This window comes from Spea bombifrons, chromosome 2, assembly GCF_027358695.1.
Source record: "Spea bombifrons isolate aSpeBom1 chromosome 2, aSpeBom1.2.pri, whole genome shotgun sequence".
Lineage (NCBI taxonomy): Eukaryota > Metazoa > Chordata > Amphibia > Anura > Pelobatidae > Spea > Spea bombifrons.
In genome coordinates, this window is record NC_071088.1 from 133,510,212 (window position 1) to 133,532,473 (window position 22,262).

The 22,262-nt window shown below is 40.3% G+C and overlaps 1 protein-coding gene across 4 annotated transcripts in view; it reads left to right on the plus strand.

The window, feature by feature from the left end:
- GRM5 (glutamate metabotropic receptor 5) overlaps nt 1–22,262 on the plus strand; it is a 132,046-nt gene that overhangs the window by 77,327 nt on the left and 32,457 nt on the right. For all 4 annotated transcript variants that reach the window (XM_053456556.1, XM_053456560.1, XM_053456559.1 and 1 more), the window contains exon 4: nt 18,114–18,349. In XM_053456556.1, the coding sequence (XP_053312531.1) occupies nt 18,114–18,349 (236 nt within the window). The remainder of the gene's footprint in view (nt 1–18,113; nt 18,350–22,262) is intronic.

Consider the following 22,262-nt stretch of genomic DNA (forward strand, 5'->3'; position numbering starts at 1 on the left):
AATGCCAATGCTTTGAACGTACCCCATCATAAGTTGTGCACCTAAAAAAAGTAGAGAGAGCAGGAGAACCTACAAAAAAAGCTTTAGAGGAAATAGTAATGGATGGATAATTTTCCTGCATCAGCTTTCACTCACATTAGTTGACCTAAACCCATTTATGACGGTGCGTAAGGATCTGTGAAACATGGTTGCAAAAGCCCCTAAGACGGTATAACGGCTTTAGAATTTTGCAGTGACGGGGGATATCTCTGCCGATACATTGATACACAGGTGGTCAGCTTGTCTAATGAAAGCCTGGACTCCACCGGTCAGCAGGAAACGGCATCATTGGCTCCAAGCAGACAGCCGAAATGTATTGGCTCTGGGTGCGGACAACGGTTGCGCTGAAAAGTGTCTGAATAACCGAACGCTTAATTCTCTTCCAAGAGTGTCAGCAGTAACAGAGGATTAAAGACCCCAGAGCGTTGAGCTGTAGTGACCACCTGCTGGCTGATCGCCAGTACTGCAATCAGAAAAGTGGGGTTGCGGAGACTGTAGTGAGATCAAAGTATACGAATTATGAAACATTTAAAAAAAGTAATAGAATTAAAGTAAGAAATTAAAATTAAACTATGCAGACCCCACTGATGTAACACTGACATTATTGGGGATGCAATAATATATATATATATATATATATATATATATATGCAATATATATATTTATTTTTCATACCTGGGAGCTCTCAGGGTGTTTGACCCTCGCTGTTATGATATATAGGACTCCTAATTGGTGCTTTTGCTACAAGTATTTTTCAGTTATATCCCTGCTTGAATGCAGGTGACTTAGTTAAAATAATGACAAGTCAAGGTTTTAGAGCCATTTGATTAAAGCATTTGGTGACTCACTAAATGGAATCTTTACGATTTTTTTTAATCCACAAAATCCTTAATTTGATAGTTGTGAACAAACAATAAACCCGCAATTATGTGCTTAAGAGTCAAAATAAGAAAACAATATACGTATTGGATAATATTTTTGATATACCATGGGAGCAGTGATTTTAACTTCCTGTTCACAGGTTTTGTATCATTATTCATTTTGTTAACGCTTCTTCTAGATTGTAAACTCTCCTTGCCTAATGAGGGGCCTGTAAGTCAATATGGGATATGGTATGTTATACGCTACTTACCCATTGTACAGCGCTGTGGAATATGATGGCGCTATATAAAACAGTAATAATATGATGAAGGGTTTCACAGTGGAGGGAGGGGAACCAACACTGGGACCTAACTGAATATATTTACTAATACCTCTAAGCTAAGGCCGGGTAAACCCTCCCCGGGGACTCCTTTGGGAGCTATTGATCCCTGGCATGTATTTTTGATGAAGGATCTGTAAAGGAAATACTTGAAAAGCTGTTTTCTTTTGTATGTTTAATTATTTATAGTTTTACATGACATTTTTACAGTGTGACATTTTTTGATGTCATGTTACCCAAAATAAATAATTAAAAGCAGTTGCTGTGATCAAAGTCATTTGAATAGGATTATTGTCGGAGGCAGGCGTATGGTATGAGCGGCTCTAACCCTCTGACTCGTGTATGGTCTAGGACTGAATCTGATTAACCTCTTAATGACAAAATGCATTATTTTCAATGGGTTTAGGGACCGCGATTGTCCTTAAGGGGTTAATAGGCACAGATGATCTTCTTCTCCTTGAGTTAACGTGTATTTATGTTATCGTTTATCTGGTTTTCACTATACCACACAGAAATGTTGCAGAATAAGAAAAGCAGGACTTATGGTTTTACACCCAGGGCCATTTAAGGTTGTGTCAGGCCTTAGGTAGCCCCACATTAGGAGATGTAACGGGAAGTAGGGTGTTCTATCAGGACCATCTTGGCCATCGTTGGCGTCTTCTTAGTGGCGAAAGCCGGCTACAAGATGGTTCTCAAAATAAAGGTGCTCCCTCTGGGGAAAAGGTTTCTTGCCTGGTTCTGGCTGCAGCTTCCACTCCATGTGATGGAGGCACACAGCCAATCGGGAAAGGCTTTTGGACTGGCATCAGTCATGAGAGTTGAAAAGTCTCTCTTGATTGGCTGAGACCTCCTTTACTTAGACCTCTCATTGTCTTGGTGTCCGACTGCTGGCCTAACCCACAGAGAGAGGGTTGGTGAGGGGAGATCTTTTGAGCACCTATTGCAAAGCAGACACCATTTCAGTTGGAGGAGGCATTGGGTATTATGTGGTATTATAGTGACGCCACTGGTTACCAAAACAAAAAATGAAATTAATATAAAATACCGGTAGTCACGAATAAGCAGCTGAAGAACCCAGAAGATCAATTTCAATGTTAAAACTGAATCATTTATCTTAAAACGTTTAGATTAAAACTGCATTAAACTTAGGATTATTTATTTTTATATCCAGTGATTACGATGTACTGCTTGTCAAGAAAGACATGAATACATATCTGAAGAGGATTATTTAAAAAAATATATATTTTTTATTATTATTTAAATTTGTGAATAAGTTTAAGTGATATGGCTCTACTTGGCTTACGTCACCAAAAGAAACCTATATTTTGTTGTTTTTGGGGTTTTTTCGTGGAGGGAAGTAAATTACGTGCTTCAAAAAATATCCAGCTTGTGTCAATTGTGTAATCATGTTGCAATATATCGTAATTAGGAGAGGGAGATTTTTTTTCTGAAAAAATCTAAAACAAAAACACAAAAAAATGATTACTTGGAAAGACATCTACATTTCACAGGGATTTTGTGATTTGCTGTAATTTACTCAAAATAAAAAAAAAATTGTGAATGTGGAAAATTGCTGTGATGTAAGGAAAAAGCAAAAAAAAATATTCTCAGAATTTCTGATATACCCTGCTGTTCAAAATGAGCACAATGGGAATGATTGCTATCACTGTTCTCACTGTGGATTTTGGACCTTCATACAAGGTCGTTTTGTAAGCTCCAAGTTTGGTCTTATTTTGTCTAGCATTTGCGAATTAATAGAATTAGACATTTTTACATTTATTTTTAGTGCAATTTCACCATCAGCTGTTGTCTTATACCTTAGGGATTGGCGATGCAGACAGTGATGTGTGTCTATTATCTGGGGAGATAGGAATGGCAAAACTAAACCATATCTAGACTTCGGAGGTGGAATGTACGAGGGAGTTACGGTATATGTAAAGGATCTGGAACTACGTTGTCACCATGCTGTGTCTCCACCCTGTGGCGAGATGTATAGAATTCAATATGGATGACTTAAAACTTTACAGCACAATTTTTTTTTGAAAAAAGGCTAAATTACGGAACAGATTTTTAATCGCATGCTGGAGAATTCGATGTTTTTTTTCCCCCCAGCTGGAACAGAAATTATATTTTTGAGATATTGTGATACACAATTAAATGGAAAAGTATGGTTGTAGGCTCGATGGGGAGGGGGTTCCACCACGTGGTTTGCTTACTTGTATTCTGTGTGGTTGAAATGGATAAATAAAGCCAGAAATGTGGTTTGTGGTTCTGTAAATTATCTACAGCTTTTAAGCTCTTGAAAGCAGGGCTTCTGTTCTGTATCAATGGGGTCTGTTCGCTAAGTTGTGAAACTTAGAATGTGATGGCAGATAAGACCCCATCTAGTCTGTCAGTTCTAGACTCAGGCAGAAAAGAACCATTCACCCCAACTCCCTCACTCCACTATCCATTATGAAGAGTCAACACATGCAGGTTTCTCCAGCTAGGATGGCTGAGCTGCCCCTGCATAATGTATAATTTAATGGGTTAATAGCCTTTGTGAAAATCTCACAAAGCTATACATTATACGGGGCCAGCCAAGCCTTTCCCACAGCAGAAGTTTATTGAGGATGGAATTTAAGAATTGAAACCACAATTCTCCTGAAAAACTCCTACCAACTCTCCCTTACGTTTGTTCTTGTTATCGTTAATATTGTATTTTGTTCATTTTAAAGTTGTTAGTTTTGTAATCTTCCCACAGTGTAATGTAGTACTACAGAAGCCGGTGGCACTCATTATTAACTATTCAGGTTTTTTTTTTTATATTATATTATATAATAATAATAATTATTATTATACATTTTTATTATATGATAATATAATAATAATAATAATAATATACAAATATCTTAATGAATGATAAAAAAAATAAAACGTGAATGATTAACTTGCAAACGCTGGTAGTCACTGATGACCAGTGCCATGAGAAACAGAATTCGGTATCAATTCTCCGGAGTAATTGATGTGTGAGTCCATCACTAGCTGCCCTTGGCTAAATCTATCTTGGCGAGGAAAAAAAAAGACCTGGAACAATATAAAATAAGTAATATACTGGGGGAATGCCGACACACATAAATAAAATTAATCTTTCTGTCCTTGGGTTTGGCAGGAGAACTGTGGGCACATTCGCTTGATTGCTGCAGTTAGTTGGCATGGCAACCATAGGAACAATTCGTGAACCGTCAGCCTCGGTGGAAAAAAAATACAATTCAAGGTGTTATAGCTACTGGCACTTTGGAATGGAGAGGGAGGAAGGCTAAGAAATAAAATAGTCTAAAAAAACAAAACAAAAACATATATATGTTCAAAAATTAGCATTAACCCATTGAAAGTACAATATTTGTACAGATTTTTTAAAAATATATATATATATGTGTATGTGTTGCTTACTGTAGTTACTGGTATCGTCAAGATAAAAAGATACTTTTTTTTATTGTTACCATGGAGCACACAAAAAAAGGTGCTTATTGCCACTAAATATAATTATTTGCCCACTGATTCACTAAAAATCATATTAGGGAAAGCAGAAACCAAATAAAGTGATAGAGTTAAATCATTTCATTCCGTAGCGCTGTACAATGGGTAGACAGGACATACCAAGTATTATATAACATAACAAATTGACTTACAGAGACAACAGGTGAGGAGGGCCCTGCAAGTATCTAATTTATCAGGGCTGTCCGCCCTGTGATGTCATGCTACAGCAAATGCAAAGACATGACATCATACATGATCCCCCCTCCCTTTTTACAACACTGGAAAGATAAGTATGATTTAATATACCGTGCAGTAACTGTACAGCAAATACAATGGCGCCATTTAAACTGATAAACGTATAATCAGAGCCGATTACTGTACCTTCTGGTTCGGGGAACCTGCACCGACCCACAATCCTTTTGAGTTTTTGACACCTAGCTCCACCCCTTTGTTCAATTAGCCCTGCCTCCTTAATGCAGACACACCCCTTCCTGCCTCTTTTTGAGGAGCAGGAGAGGGAGATCCTGAGAAGTTACCAAGTGTATCTCAGGGTTCTGCAGCACTAAAAGTCTCAATAATGCCTGTAGAAACAGCAGAAAATGTTTATAAATTAAATCACGGAAATAACATATTATTCCTTTAAATCATTAAAACGGACATCAATAAGTCGCATGTTCGCCCCAAACGTCTCTGTTATGTATTGGGGTATTATACAGTCTGTTTTGCCAGTAGATGGCAACATAATGGAAATGTGCACTTGTTCTGTTGTGTTAGGTCTCTTGTGTATAGATCTTAAGAAAAGAAGTCATGTTCCACTGCTTGTCTGTGTTTGTGAGCAACATCTACATAGCATTCAAATACACAAAAGTCTCCATCGAGGCCTGCCCCGTGAGCACATCTTTAACCACATGCCCTTGCAAAACTGCCCCCATATGGTTATTTCTAATAATGGAGCTATAATCTACTTATGTCCAAAAACTGCTTAGATTTGGGTAGTTTTAATTGTTTTGCTTTGTTTAAGCTATTTGCATAATAAATACTTCAGAAGACTCCTTACTTTAGCATTTTCGTAGGTTACCTAAATGATAAAGACGGAGATTCCAGCTGAATAAAGACATAGTGAAACGCTAAAAATTACTCTAGTGCCGTATAGGCCCGGGTTCCAAAGGGGTTAATATAGGGGTCACGTTATTTTCCACTAGCAGTGTTTTTTGTGTAAATTACATTTTTAAAATTAACGGGGCTCATAAACACCCTGACAGGAGAGCGGGAAAGTCTCTGCGTTTCATCCTGAGGGATTTATTCATTAACAGAGGGTTATGGGGGAACTCGGATGAGAAGAAACATTTTAATCTAAATTAAAGGAACAGTTGTACCTTTTCTTTGACACGACTGCTTTTAAATGTAGCAACCGTTTCCAGAGCCGACTTGTGCCCTGCGGGGGGGGTTTGCTAATTGTGCGGATAGGAACATTTCAGGTGACCAAAGGGACACTTTTGATTAAGGATCTGAGGTGTAGCTGCCTAGCGGCCCTTTAACAAAACATTATGTGTGTATTTTACAAGTTAAGGTTTCCATGAGGGCCGTTATTAGAGCCATTTGGTTAATCTATTTGTAACTACTTAGAATCTTCATGATGGGCCATTAAAGGGTTAATCTTTCCAGCATCTCAGGGTTCCGCTCATTTAGAAAGCTCTCAGGTATGGAGACTGCGTGTGGTTCATACAAATGAACAGTAGGCCAGGCCCTCCAAAAAATAGATGTCCCTTTTTATTATGCAATTTTTTTTTTTTACGCACCGCGTGTGGCACGTGCCAAGGACGACCCTCCAGCACGTATAAATCTAGCGTGTCTAGTTTTACAGACCCAGACATTCTAAAAAAAACAAATCCATTAGTAAAACCCTCATAAAAACAGTACTCCCGACATGTCTGCATCCTGCTAATGGAGATTTTGTTTGTTGGAATTAATGACTGCTGTGACCCTTTTATTAACCCTTTCAGTATCATAGGAGTCCTTTTTTTTTTAATATTGCCTTTGGTGACATAATGCAGTTACGCTAAGCTACATACCTGCTTAGAATTTCGTCTGCACAGTAGATGCCATCGATGAACAATAACCCAAATTATGTTCGGCAACATCCCCTGATTATAGACATACCCCACAAGTCTATGTTTATGCTTTTAGAGGGCTACATCCATCCCTTACATAATACCCTATAGGGTAGTATTTTTAATAGTTCTGGCTTAAGGGGATTTTGGGGGTAGTGAAAGGGGGGCATACTGGTTTTTTTTACATGTAGTGCTAGAGCAATGGGCTGTCAGGCCTTTTTTCATTTTCTTTTTTATTATTATTTATTTAATATGGTTAGAGACCCATTTCTCGCACATCTTATGTATGCCAGTGATGTCGCAATGAGCTCACTGTATTTTTTTTTTTAATTTATATTTCATTATTTCCATTTGTGGAAAGAGTGAGAAATGCTGTTTCTCACTCTTTTCCCTCTGATTTCTCCTGCACTGATCGCAATGCGACATCTAGTTCTATGGCATACCTCCTATTGTCCTGCCAAACACCCCAGACCTCACTCACAGATCTCACATGGCCACTAGGGGGCCACTCCTTGTGCTAGAAACACTAGCCATTTTTTGTTGTAGTTAATTCTTTTAAAAATGTGTGCAGTTTGCTTTTTTTTTTTTTTTGCTGTAATTTTTTTTGCTTTCATTCTGAACTTTAGTTAAATAAGTACTGATCATGGCTGGATTTCACATTTTTAACATGTTGGCGCAAACCATAAGAGCCATGAAAAACACAGCCGTCATGTATGAGGCATGCTAAAGAGGGTATTTGCTTGGGAAAATAGTATGCAGGAACGTGAGTTGGAGTGGAAACATTCTGAACTAAGTCACGTGTATTCAAGTAGGGATTTGCAGTGATACAGTAAGAAAGACATCGGTTGGAAGGTTCTTCTATCACTAAATCAGAGCCGAATATGAAGTGCTCTGACCCAGACTGTCTGTCCAGCCCAGTATCAGATTTCAATTTGTCTCTAAATGGAACTAATAATTTTCCTTCCCCAATTCGCCATTACCAATAATATTACTTTTCAGCGATCGACCACGTACTATGCCTTTGGGTCATATAGATTATCATCCAACACCATTAAAAATATTTTTTTTTACCCAGGACACAGCAAAACTCAAAATTACTTTTATTATCTCTCGTCTTGGCCATGACAGTCCTCTGATCATCAGTAATCTCAAATGACTCTTGTAAGCATTCTAAAACATCCTCCAGGCTTAACATTCTCAACAGTAATTCCTCAATAGAAGACAATTGTCTATGAAGACAATTGAAAGCTGTCTCTTACAAAGAGTTTCTCTTCCTACTATATATCTGTATAAGTACTCCATTATATTAGCCCTCAGCTTCTCTTTTGTTCCATACAAACTTGTAGTACTTATAATTTATCATTTGAATTTTCTTCCCCCCCCGAGATACTCCATAGCCATTGAACTCACTACCCTGCCATAATCTCCCTGAACATTATACTAACATCATCGCTTTCATTTAGATAATCTCTGACAATGTTTTCTTTTTTTTTTAATTCTTAATTCTCTTGGAAAGTTCTAAATATCTTAATTATGACCAAAGAGAAGATGAAACCACAGCACCTATGTCTTTTAAAGAGATTTGCATATGTCTTAGTCTAGGGTTTTTTTTTTTTTTTAAAGATGGAAAAGGACAGAAAGAAGAGACCTACTTTACACAGGTCTATATACCCTTTTACAATTTCAGGTAGGGTAAAATTACTACCTGATATGAGTTATATCTCATATCTCATATTCATATAAGTAGCTTTCCAGAGAATCCCTCAAAAAGGGGTTTATTCACTAATGAGAGTTGACTTCACTATACATTATGGAGGTCCAAACCCTGTGAGCTTCTCCTGCAGCTGGAGCTTGGTTGGCCCTGTATAACGACAATAATGAGGACTTTAAACGTTATTTTTAGTAAATAGGGTAATTTCCAATATGTTTCCCTTTTTATGGCATGTACCACATCATACTTGGTGGAATCAGGTTTTGGTCGAGTGAGTAGAACAGATGTGATCTTCGCTCATCATTTACTGCATTTTCGCTCTCACACGCTCCCTCACTCTCTCTGTCAATGTCTCTCTAACTTCTCCTTGTCTCTGCTTCTCTTTTTTTCTCCTTGTTCTCAGTGTCTGCCCCATTAACTATACCTGCCCCTAAATTAACCCTAAATGCCCCATTAACCATAGCAGCCCCTAAATTAACCCTAAACACCCCATTAACCATAATAACTGCCCCTAAATGAACCCTAAACACCCCATCAACCATAAATGCCCCTAAATTAGCCCTAAACACCCCATTAACCATAGCTCCCCCTAAATTTACCCTAAACACCCCATTAACCATAATAACTGCCCCTAAATGAACCCTAAACACCCCATTAACCATAATAACTGCCCTAAATTAACCCTAAACACCCCATTAACCATAACTGCCCCTAAATTAACCCTAAACACCCCATTAACCATAATAACTGCCCCTAAATGAACCCTAAACACCCCATCAACCATAAATGCCCCTAAATTAGCCCTAAACACCCCATTAACCATAGCTCCCCCTAAATTTACCCTAAACACCCCATTAACCATAATAACTGCCCCTAAATGAACCCTAAACACCCCATCAACCATAATAACTGCCCTAAATTAACCCTAAACACCCCATTAACCATAACTGCCCCTAAATTAACCCCCACCTCCCCTAACTTTCAGCAGCCCAAATATTAATTTTATACCTCCTGTTAGATGAGTTGCTGTCTGAGCAGTGTGCATGCTATAAGAAAAGGGGCGGGGCCAATCGGCACTGAGTCAGAAAGAGGCGGGACCAGACGGCAGTGTGACTGCAGGGAGTTACTGGGAAGTACCGTAGTAACTGCAATCTACAACCACCGTATAAGACGCACCCGGTTTTTAGACCCTGCATTTTTCGAAGACTCTGCGTCTTATACATGGGGAAATACGGTATTTGACATATTTAATTGGGTGAACGCAGAAAAAGATGCAGAGTTCCATAGACTTTCAGAACCTCAGATTTGTCTGCTTCATGAGAAGAGACCTCAGATATCAAAAGCTTATATCATTTTTTTAATTGCTAGCGAACCTTGAACTAATTAGTCCATCTTGGAGCAATACAGATATATCCATTTGTCTTTTTTAAATGCATTTATACGTTAGCTTTGTCTCCATAACAAAATCTAATGCACATAACCATATATCCCATGCCAGGAGATGTTAGGGGTCCACACACTATGTCATGGCAGAATTCTTGCGTTTTTCAGGGAGATTAGGGAGACTAATCTATCCATAACTGGAAACCCTTATTAATACGGCTTAAACATATCTGTCTACAAAACTATTTACAAGAACAAAAGCAAGAAAATTCTGCCTATTCAAAGGAATTTCTCTCCATTTCTAAAAATATCAACATCCATTGTGTTTGCGTAATACTAACAGTCCTTTTTGTCTTCAAAAAGCGTTTTGTGCTAATTCAAGACTGTAATAAGCTATTCATTCTTATGTGGGTTTAGAAATAGGCGATGCATTTTTAAGACAAAAAAAAAGTACCCATTTCGCGACAGGTTAACAATAATTGGTGCTATTTAGTGGTGCGCTCGCATTTACACGAAGATAGGAGAGCTCCTCAAAAAGGACGGTCTTTTGAAATAATATCTGATGCAGTTAAACTCCCAGATATGGAATATACATAAAATAATAATAAAAAAATATATTTATAGTGTAATATTGCAATGATGTCATAATTAGTATTGCTTAGTAATGAAGGTGAAAGGGTTCCTTGAAATCACTAGTACTTTTATCCAGGTTAAGGAAATGTAGTGAATAGAAAAAAAAATGTAACAAAATTTATTCCATAAAAATAGTAGCTGACATTAAAAATCCAGCTTCCAGTAATTCCAGGCAAAGATCCAGGTAGGGCAAGGAAGGTCTATGTGAGCGCACTACTAAATAGCACCAGTTATTATACCATTGCAATATTACACTATATATTTCTTATATTTTTTCCTTTTTATGTATAGTCTAAATCAGGAAGTTTGACTGCAGTATATAAATATTTTTATATGGTTTTCGGATATTACCAAGTGCAGGAATCACTATTATCGTCTGTTTTTTTAACATTATATAACACCTGGGAACTCACTTTTGAAGCAGAAGCTCCTAAAGCCACATCTGACTTTGGGCACCTGAGTCAGTCTATTTGAGGGCTGGTTCCACTCTTTACGTCGCTCATAAGTGATGGGGATCATTGGGGGGGGCCAGCCCTGAATTGGTTCCCGGGTATTTCAATAACATGGGTTATTAATGATGTTTACAATTGCGGAAGTTAGGACTGGTGATATTCTGAAATCGATTAATTTTGGACGATTTAGTTACTCACTTTTTTTTTCTAAATGTATATCTTCAAAGACATTTATCATTCAGTATTTCCTTTCGAGCTGATTACTTAGCTTTCTCTGCTGATGACACTTTACCTTGCATTTTATACCATCAATGTCCCTATATAGTTTATAGAAAACAGGTAAATTTGCTTGAAGTAGAAGCTGCAGCTACAGAGCTTCAGCTACCCTCCTCCTCTGTAGTCTGCCATTTTTTTGGCCCCGATTGGCTGCTTCAGCTCATATGGATTTGCCCCTTATCCTACTCACCAGCTATTTTGAACTCCATGCATGTGTGATACAGTGGATATAAAAAGTCTTCACACCCCAGTTATAAGAGGGTGTGCACACTTATGCAACCAGGTTATTGGGAGTTTTTTTTAACCCCCCCTCAAAGATTTTAGTTTGTTTTGCAATTGAATTGTTCACGTTATAGGCCACATTAAAGGTGAAAAAAAGTTCTGAAGTGATTTTTCTTTGTCTCATTCTTTAAAATCACAAGAACCTGGCATTTTAACGGGGGTGTGTAGACTTTTTATATCCACTGTATAGTGTGTTGGCTCTGCAAATGCCATCGCCAGACAAAAGGAGCTCGGGGGGCAGGGAAAACACCCAAATATTATCCATGTCTTTGGAAGGAAAGACAGTTAAAATATAATGTGACACACAGCAGGTATAAAAACTAACAAAAGCCGAGCATCTCCTACTCCTCCGATGTAGTAAACGGTGCTCTGCAAACCAGGGTCCGGATTCAGACCATCTGAATAAATATAGAAAGGGTATTGTGACGGAAGCCTCCATCACTGGGGCCACTGGAGAAGCCTGACTGCCAGCCTCCTCCCTATTGACTATGGGCCCTGGGTTTGTAAAGGCTTCTGTGGCTACCCCCAGCAGTATCATCTCATCACTGGCTGAGGGGATTATCTCCAGCAGACAGCCAGGGTCTGCTACCAGGGAGTGACCGCCATTGTTTTAGTCTAATGTATAAATCAGTCTCCCCCACCTATTGTATTGTTAATCCCGTTACTGCCCCTGTTGTCTCTGGGAGGCAGATTAAGGGGGCGGTTTGTGTCCCAATATCTTGTTTTATGTTAATGTGTGTTTTGCTGGATATATCCAGTTCTGTGTGTGAGAAATAAATCAGTCTTCGTTTGGTTTTACCCTACACTGAGTCTCGGCTAGTGACTGGGGAACCGGGGAAAGTGTGTTGTCCCAGGCTAAGGGAGCACAAGACAGCGGAGGTAGTCGGTCAGACTAGCCAGCTCCGTGACATTGGTGGCAAGCGGTGGGATTGCTTCTTAGTCCGAGGGACACTTACTTTCTACCGGGATTAACCGACAGGACGGCAGACTTCGGTCGCCTTGACGAGGACATGGATGTGGTATCAGAATTCCAGGGGCTGCTGCGGGTCATCCTCTCATGCTACACCACTACTCTGCCTACAGAACAATACCAGAACCTGAGGCAAGTGGTTCGACGGTCAGTTTGGCAGAGGGCTGTTATATGCCGGGGTCAGTGTCTTCCAAGCTCCGAACAAAAGATCAGAGACCAGCGGGAACTACGGATGTCATTCCTGGGACAGCAACCCCAGGAGCAATGGGTATCTGAATTGGACAAGCTGGTCCAGCAGGAGGTAGAGCTGGAAGATCACTATAGGGCTCTGCAGTGGTATACAGAGCAAGCATATTGGGGAACTGCGAAAGATTGTTCTCCAGAGGGCTATGATTTCGGTGGCCTGGGATTATTATGGGATAGTCTTCAGGAGGATCCGGACTTCGGCAGCACAGCGGAGTGGCGGATTGAGGACATCCGGGATTTCAGGGAGTGGGACCTCCCAGATGCACTAGGACTTAAAGGTGATTTAGACTTTTTAATTACCGTATTTATCGGCGTATAACACGCACTTTTATATCTAAAAAAATAAGTTTAAACCCTACGTGCGTGTTATACGCCGATAACTTTCTGTGCTGCACGATCTGCAGCCGCGTCTCCCGCACTTCCGGTTCCGGCGAGGGTGCGTGTTATACGCCGGTGCGTGTAATACGCCGGTAAATACGGTACACAGGAGTGGGAACTGGAGAAGGCGTATAAAAAACTGTTCGAACGCGTTCAACAGAATGCCCCAGTGTCCAGGGATTGTGTGGATTTTGTGGATGTGATTGAGTGGTCAGCTGAGGATGTTGACCCAGGCGGGGTGGATGGGACTGCGGTCTCCACCCCTGAGTCACAGGGATACTTGGCAGCTAATCCAGATCCGATACTGGAGCTGTGCGACTGTGCTCCACAACCGGATCCAGAGACTGGGGATTTAGTTGATTTATTGTCTGAGGATGTTAACCCAAGAGGGGTGGATAACACTGCGCCCTCCACACCTGAGTCCTCAGAATGCTGGGAAGTCTGCCCAGATCCCTTAGCCCCAGCTGAAGAGCTGGCAACAGGGCAGAGTGCTGCTGGCTTCTGCCCCACACCTGCAATGACTACAGGGATCCAGGGAGATGCGGCAGTCGGCCCATCTCCCCAGCGGCAGCTCACATGTCCGGGAGCGGAGGAACTTGTTTTTCCTCCCCAGCGGCAGTGGGAGGAACCGAGAGATGTGACAGCCTTTCCATCTTTCCAGCAGCAGCTCACCAGCCCGGGAGCGGAGGAACCGGCCTTCCCTGCCCAGCGGCAGGCCGACCCACAAGATGCCCTAACCCCAGCTGAAGTGCTGGCAACCGGGCAGAGCATCGCTGGCCTCTGCCCAGCACCTACCAAAGCTGCAGGAATTCAGGGAGATCCAGCAGCCGACCCGCATCCCCAGCTGAAGCAGGGAGGTGGAACAGCCGGTCCATCTCCCCAGCAGCAGAACCTAATTCCGGGACCGGATCAACCTGAACTCCCTCTTCAACGGCAGCAGGAGCACCCGGGAGGGGATGCAGGAGTTATCCCTCCCCAGCGGTACACGGGAGATGGCGCAGCCGGCCCATCTCCCCAGCAGGAGCACCAATTTTGGGAGGGCATTAATGGGCCAAATAAACTGACTGACTACGGAGTCAACCCGTTTGGGGTCTCATCCTATGTCAGTCCAATTCAAAGGGGGAAGAATTGTGACGGAAGCCTCCATCACTGGGGCCACTGGAGAAGCCTGACTGCCACCCTCCTCCCTATTGACTATGGGCCCTGGGTTTGTAAAGGCTTCTGTGGCTACCCCCAGCAGTATCATCTCATCACTGGCTGAGGGGATTATCTCCAGCAGACAGCCAGGGTCTGCTACCAGGGAGTGACCGCCATTGTTTTAGTCTAATGTATAAATCAGTCTCCCCCACCTATTGTATTGTTAATCCCGTTACTGCCCCTGTTGTCTCTGGGAGGCAGATTAAGGGGGCGGTTTGTGTCCCAATATCTTGTTTTATGTTAATGTGTGTTTTTCTGGATATATCCAGTTCTGTGTGTGAGAAATAAATCAGTCTTCGTTTGGTTTTACCCTACACTGAGTCTCGGCTAGTGACTGGGGAACCGGGGAAAGTGTGTTGTCCCAGGCTAAGGGAGCACAAGACAGCGGAGGTAGTCGGTCAGACTAGCCAGCTCCGTGACAGGTATAAAGGGTGATAATGAACAATCTTCTTTATTCCTCGTACTTGATCGAAATGCACAGAGCCAGACACTCCTAACGCGTTTCGCACTCGGTGCTTCTTCATAAACTCTTATATGCATTAAAGTGTGCCTTTAAAGGGTTAAGTGTGACAGTATACAACAAAATCCACTCTGTTATTGTTAGATATTTAGTAAGAGTTTTTTTATGACCCCATATAAAGGCACCCTATCATTGCAAATTAACGTTCTTTATTCGACCAAAACATCATATGCCAAGCTTATACTTCAGCTCGTTTGTTGCTTAGCCATAGAGTGTTGGTGATTTTTAGTTTTTATGATATATGCTACATTCCAATATTTATATACACATATAATAATAATTTCAAAAAGTAAAAATGGAGGAAAAATCCAAATAATCTAAAATCTTAGTACAAGCGCTACCTCGAAGAGCTTTTGGGCTTTCGCCGCCATCCAAATATGTTTTCTATATCATTTTTCTATATAGCAACATCTAATAAAGTATTAATAGCCCCCCAATTCTTGCTTAAGACTAATCATGGATGAATGCATACGAAGGGGGACGCGTCAACAGAAAATAACGCTAAACTACTATTAGTCAGAGATTTGGCCGAGGAGTGATTAGATGTGGGCAGAACAGCAGGTTTCGCGATAATTATGGAGGCTGAGGACAGATTTTGCAAAGCAGAAAAGACGAGGTTATGCCCTAATGATCATACTCATTAACCTTAATAGCAGAGGAAGTGCCTTACGGCATAGAAAGCGGCCCCTGTAATTGTGATGCAAGACGCGGGTTGCTAGGAAACCGTTTTAAATAAATCCGAGCGAAATTATTTTTACGTTAACATATGCGGACACGGCGCGCGCATCGTCTTGGCTCCTAAGAGAGGCAACTAAAAGAATTATTAGAGATCGTTGGCTGAATAAGCCGATATCGCATATATTTTAAGTTTTTATTTATTATGTATTGAGGAAGGCAGCGGCTGGATTTGCCGATCGGACACGGAGGGACCTTACGCATCTTTTTCAAGGGGCGTGAGAGGACGCACTTGGGGAAGGAGAGAAGACATTATAGAGGGACACCTTTATTTTAGAGGGAAGTCAGAAGTATTGAAATTGAGCTTATTTTAATGTATAAACCCATTTTTGCTGTTTCTATACACATTATTGGGGGTTTTAGGGCTGTAGAACCCTGCGATACCCTCATACCCAGCAAACATTCTGAGGACCGGAGAAGAGGGGGATCACGGGAGGAAAGAGGGACAGAGTGAGTTAGATCCCCAGCTTAAGAAATATACTCTATACAGAGTTCTGTCTTTTGCACACAGATAACAATATTTTTTCCCCATGAAATCATATTTGAAAAATGTATGATGAAATAAATATTATGCCTTAAATGAGTAAAAAGTGAATTGATACGCAGGCATTCCGTTACAAGTGTAGCCACATCTCCCAGACATGACGAGTGTAAAACTAACAGTCACAGCAATAACCTGCACACTTAATGGTCCGCAAACCAGATAAACCTTAAATGTCAAGGTAATTTCCCATTTTAATCACTGGCAATCCATCTTTTCAATGCTTGGCAGTTACAGCCATGATCTCATGATACTTCATATTTTATCAGCTCGTGATTGATATATATATATACACACACACTATAGGGACAAAAAACTTGGGACACCTCACTATTACACCAACAGGGACTTTGATGGAATTGCATGGTAGAAAATGTCTTGGTATGCTGAAGGGGAGATGCCAAGACATTTTGGACAATGCTCTTCTTCCAACATTGTGGGGACAGTTTGGGCAAGGGCCTTTTCTATTCCAGCATGACTGCCCCCGCGCACTAAGTAAGGTCCATAAATGCATTGTTGGATGAGTTTGGGGTGGAAGAACTTGACCGGCCGCACAGAGCCCTGACCTCAACCCCATCGAACACCTTTGGGATGAACTGGAAAGGAGATTGCTAGCCGGGTGTCTCATCCAACATCAGTGCCGGACCTCACAAACGCTCTACTGGATGAATGAGGGCAAAAATTCCCACAGAAACTCTCCAAAATCTTGTCAAAAACCTTCCAAGTAGAGTGTTATAGCTGCACGGGGGGGGGGGGGGGACACGTCATCACAGTCCTTGTTGGTGTAATGATCAGGTGTCCCAATACTTTTGTCCATATAGTGTATGTGTATTGTATATTATCCATAGCTGGCAGCAGTCCCAAATTTGCCTGGACTTCCATGACCACCAACCAGTCGCTTACTATGCACAGTACCCGAATTATAATATGACATCATGACACTGCTCATGCTTTGATGTAGAGTTGTGTATAAGGTGCTCCAGTAATCTCTTGTCCCAGTAAAAAATCCACAGCTTTGTGTTTTGCAAGCTTGCGGTTTTAAGACAATGAACCAGTGAATAAAAAAAAATCTGTACAACCGGACTGTTATTACTGTTTTTTTATTTTATTATTTTTATATTTAATGAAATATTTATTATATAATTATTATTGTTATGTAGCGCATGGACGGTTATATGTTTTGTTGCGTTTTTATGTTGTAATTGTAAGTTTACTTTATCACCTTTTTGTTGCAAATTGCTTTGTGCGGTACCCCTTTTTATGTCGTATTTACCCATTGTACAGCGCTGTGGAATATGAGGGTGCTATACACCATCACGCATTTTAAAAAAATATCATTAAATTGCCAACGGGGAGGAATAAACAGCAAAGCCTAAGAACAAAAGTCACCATCACATAACTGTATTGGACTGTAAAATATAGGATTTTTGGCATCTTCTATCCTTAATCCATACAGATGTAACAACTCGGACCTTAATCCGTCGTTGGTCTCGTCTTAGATTCAGGAGCCGTACGCCTATCCCATGCATGTTTAAATCCCCTCACTGTGTTAATCTTTACCACTTCCGCTGGGAGGCTGTTCCACTTATCTACCACCCTCTCAGTAAAGTAAAACTTCCTTAAATTACACCTAAGCCTCTTGTACTTTGTTAAATCCCTTTATGTATTAAAATGTTGCGATCCTCTGGTCTTTCATACTTGGAGCCAATGGAGAATACCCAACTGACATTTAAGGGATTAACCATTTGTATACCCTTTTTGTTTAGTCTAATGTGGCTAAAGGGATTCATGGATGTGGCGCTCTTTAATCTACTTGCTATTATATAAATGCCCAGCAGATAAGGGCATCAATCAAAAGTTTGTAAGAAGAATCTAAACGGGAGGATTTATCATGTTATCATTTTATTTATCTCTGCAGTGACGGCTGGGCAGACCGCTACGATGTGACAGACGGCTATCAGCGCGAAGCCGCGGGTGGAATAACAATCAAGCTGCAATCTCCCGACGTGAAATGGTTTGATGATTATTACCTGCAGCTACGTCCAGAAACCAATTTCCGGAACCCGTGGTTTCAGGAGTTTTGGCAACACAGGTTCCAGTGCAGGCTGAAGGGGTACCCACAGGAAAGCCAGATCTACAACAAGACCTGTAGCAGTAAGTCTATCCCCCTTATTATACCGTGGGACATTACTGCGCATGCCGGCGGCAATACCGTTGTTGGTAGAAACCATATAGAGTTAACGTGTCAATAAGGCCTAATTTAGACATTTTGTAGGCATTTTGAAGATACAGGGACACCCCGGCCGTTATATGAGCTGTAATGCATATGATAGCTGAGTGTCCTCTTATGATTCCCGCATTCTCCCAGCTCCTAGCTTGCAGTGTTCGGCCGAACCGGCTTGGTGAACATCGCAGGGGGTCGAAGGAAGCTGCAGTAAGATGTAGAGTTGTATAACGCCTTAAGACCTCAGAGGTTACTTCTTCAGATGCCATCGCATGCAATGACAACTCAAGAAGTAGCCTGTAGGATCTTCAAAGCTTATGTGGCCGGACATCTTAGCTCTGTGGACAGGACCTCAATAGTGATGAGGAGGTGGCTCGTGGACGTTAAGGGTGGTGGCCACCAAATGACATTAAGTGTAGCCAGAGGCTAGATATGGGAGACCATACAGTTTTTTGCTTATGCAGCGTGCGGCCAGAAATCTCCATCCAGTGGATCCTTATTATTATTATTATTATTATTTTTTTGCCTAGGTAAAGTATAAGCCCTAAATATAACTATACCAAAACTGTGAAAATCGGTCCGGCATCCTGGGGGAAAATTTATATATAAATATATCGTGTCCATTGCACTCAAGGGGTTAAGCTGTGGATTTTTCTTTCCTCCTGTAGTAAGACTTTAACATGGATTTGCTCTGTGTCTCTTATAATTCCCTTCAGATATAATCAGTGATTGTGATCCAAAACCACTTGTCAGGTCAGATACAAATAATTCCATTTTTTGGCAGAACAAGATTATAATTTAGATAGATTTATGATTCTTTGTCATGTTTCTAACCACCTGGAATAGTGCAGTATAATTATATATATATATATATATATATATATATGTATATATGTATATATGTATATACATGATATATGTATATACATGATATATGTATATATATATATGTGTATATATATGTGTGTATATATATATATATATATATATAAATATATATATATATATATAAATATAAAAAGATTTATGTATTTGCCTGCTAAGTAGTTTATCTGCTGAAAATGAATCCATGCACACAGCATGGCAGTGCCAGCTTGGATTAATCTAGTAATAGTATAGCAGCCGGGAGAGTGAATATTCCCCTCCGGTCGAACAGAAACACCCACGCTCCACACAAAAAAAAATTGTGCCCACCGCGGGATTCCTGATTAATATTCTTTACAGGTGCAGCTTCCATTAAAACAAGCAAGTTCCCTTTGATCGGTTAGCTGCCTCTATCTTCCTACTTGTAATTTTAGAATTCAAAAGACTAAACATTCCAAAGATTATATATATATATATATATTTTTTTTTTCTTCTTAATCCAGGCAATTAAAGTTTTTATTTTAAATAAAATATAATTACAAAATAGTGTCATAGAAAATTTGGTGACCTTTTAAATACGATGTAAAAAGTGATAATAATAACCCAAAGTTTAAATAATATTGCATGTCACATGACAATGAGATGTTCCTGACAACAAATATGAATTAACGCCACTGAAGCCTAATTGTAATCTCCTATTTGGGAGATCACGTGTTGTGGCAAATAAGAAACCCTCATACCTAATATGATCCCCTTATACATTCCCATCAGTCATTTTTTATTTGGGAAAAAAGAAAATATATAATTTAATTTCCAGAAATGTGTGTAGGTAGTCCGTGGTTTGTTCCATGTTTGAATTATATTAGAGGGGTCGGACACAGAGTCATTTCGATGAAATCCACATTTTAAGCTGTTTAAATGGAAATGTTCCTGAATGATGTTCAGGGGAGGAGAATGGCGTTTTGGTTCCATATTGTGACAGGGAGAATCCTGCCACTGGCAGCAAACCAATAAGGGTAAGGTTATCGTGGGTAACCGAAGATCTGATTACCAGTATGGTCACCAAGGCCCTATAATTACTTGTATACAAAAAACAAAAACTGTGCGCTTCTTACCCTAATAAAGTTGGCAACAAATATATAAACATAATATAAATGAGAGGTTTTGGTTATATGAATTGGCCAAAGCATAATTAAGCTCACCCGCCACGTAGGTTCTCACCCTATTGAGAGTGTGCCTTGACGTGGCGGGTGAGCTTAATTATGCTTTGGCCAATTCATATAACCAAAACCTCTCATTTATATTATGTTTATATATTTGTTGCCAACTTTATTAGGGTAAGAAGCGCAGACAGTTTTTGCTTTTTGTATACATTGTACAGCCAATACACTGTTTTTGCAGCATGCTTACACCTGTTTGGTAGGCCTCATATTATACATTTGTATTATTTGAGCCTGTGACTAGCTTAGCGCACCGACATTTCTTCTTTTCCCTATAATTACTTGATTTACTTGGACTTTATTGGCTTATGATCCATTTTTAATGGACTGGTTACCAAATCCTTACAGGTGCTGGGCCACATACTTTGCTGAATACAGCATTAGAAACATCAGTTCCAACACTATTGATGTCCAAATCCATCCTGAAAATAACCATTTAACTTATGGAAAATTGTCTCATTTTCATATTTTTGGCGAGCACACAATTATAATGTGGCAAAAAATCACGCACTGTTAGGTTGTCACAAATTCATATTCTTATTACCAATAAAAACCATAAAAGGGACAATAACAGACAAAAATAAATAAACTTAAAGTGAAAGACGTTCCAACCGTGAAGTTGCTTTGCCGTGTGCTTGCACGTTTCGAGGAATACCTTCTTCTAATTCCGCTGTAATAGAACATTGCGTTTCATCAATAGTTGGCTTTAGTTTTTTTAATTTTTTTTTTAATGGTTGATAGAATACCCCAAACATTTCAGCTGTCCAAATCGGGTGTGATGGTAGGTGGGCAGGTTGGGGCTTCAGGCAGTTTCCGGGGTATCTTTCTTACTCCTCATGAGGTGATGAAGCCAAACCCTGGATTTACACATTAAAATGTCAGAGTGCTTTCTGTGTATGCACATGGGGTCTCTTTAGACCCCCTGTAACTCTTGTGAGAGCCGCCACTGGCTGGAGGTGACACGTTACTGCCATTACTGTCTTTCTTCGTAGTTTCCAAATGGCCCACAGGTGCATTGGAACAGAATTTAAGGGCAGTGGCACTAATCTAATAGCCTCTTCCACTAAAAAAAGGTGCAAGAATGTAGAATGTGATGGTGGGCAGATCCAGGGGACATGCCGTATTACTAGGGCCCGTCTTGCTCCCAAAAATGTGCCTCCACTCATTGGGCTTCCATGCAACCAAACTGTGGTGGCCTTACTTAGGTCATGCTCTCTTCTGTTGGGATATGACATCATGTCCGAGCGCACATCATGTGTTTGTGGTGGGTCCAGGGGGGTATCTGGGGCCACTGTGCTATGAAGGGTCTATACCATAGATCGATGAGTGTAATCCAAAATCATGAATGAATAATAGGATCGCTGGCATGTTAGTTCTTTCGAACAGATTTTTATGCTCAGTTCACGTATGAAAATTTTTGACCACAGCTCCAAGTTTCCATCTGAAGAAGGAGCTGAAAATTAAGAGGAGTTTTCAATTCATTTGGAAAGTCTCGCTGTATTAGCCTGGAATCTTTAGGTCACCGTTTAAAGCACCGACTATGAAAAAGTTAATTACGTTTTCAATGGGGAAGATGAATTTGATGTGACTCAGAAAACAGAGTAAAAGGCCCAAGGCCTCGAAATAAAAACTGCATATACAAAGCAAGCGAAGTGAAGCTAATGCTTAATAAAATCACCAAGCTTTGAGAGCTTGCAGGCTCTTAATTAAAAGCTTAGCTCTTAAGTATAAGATGGAAACTAAGTGCTACCATTGCAAT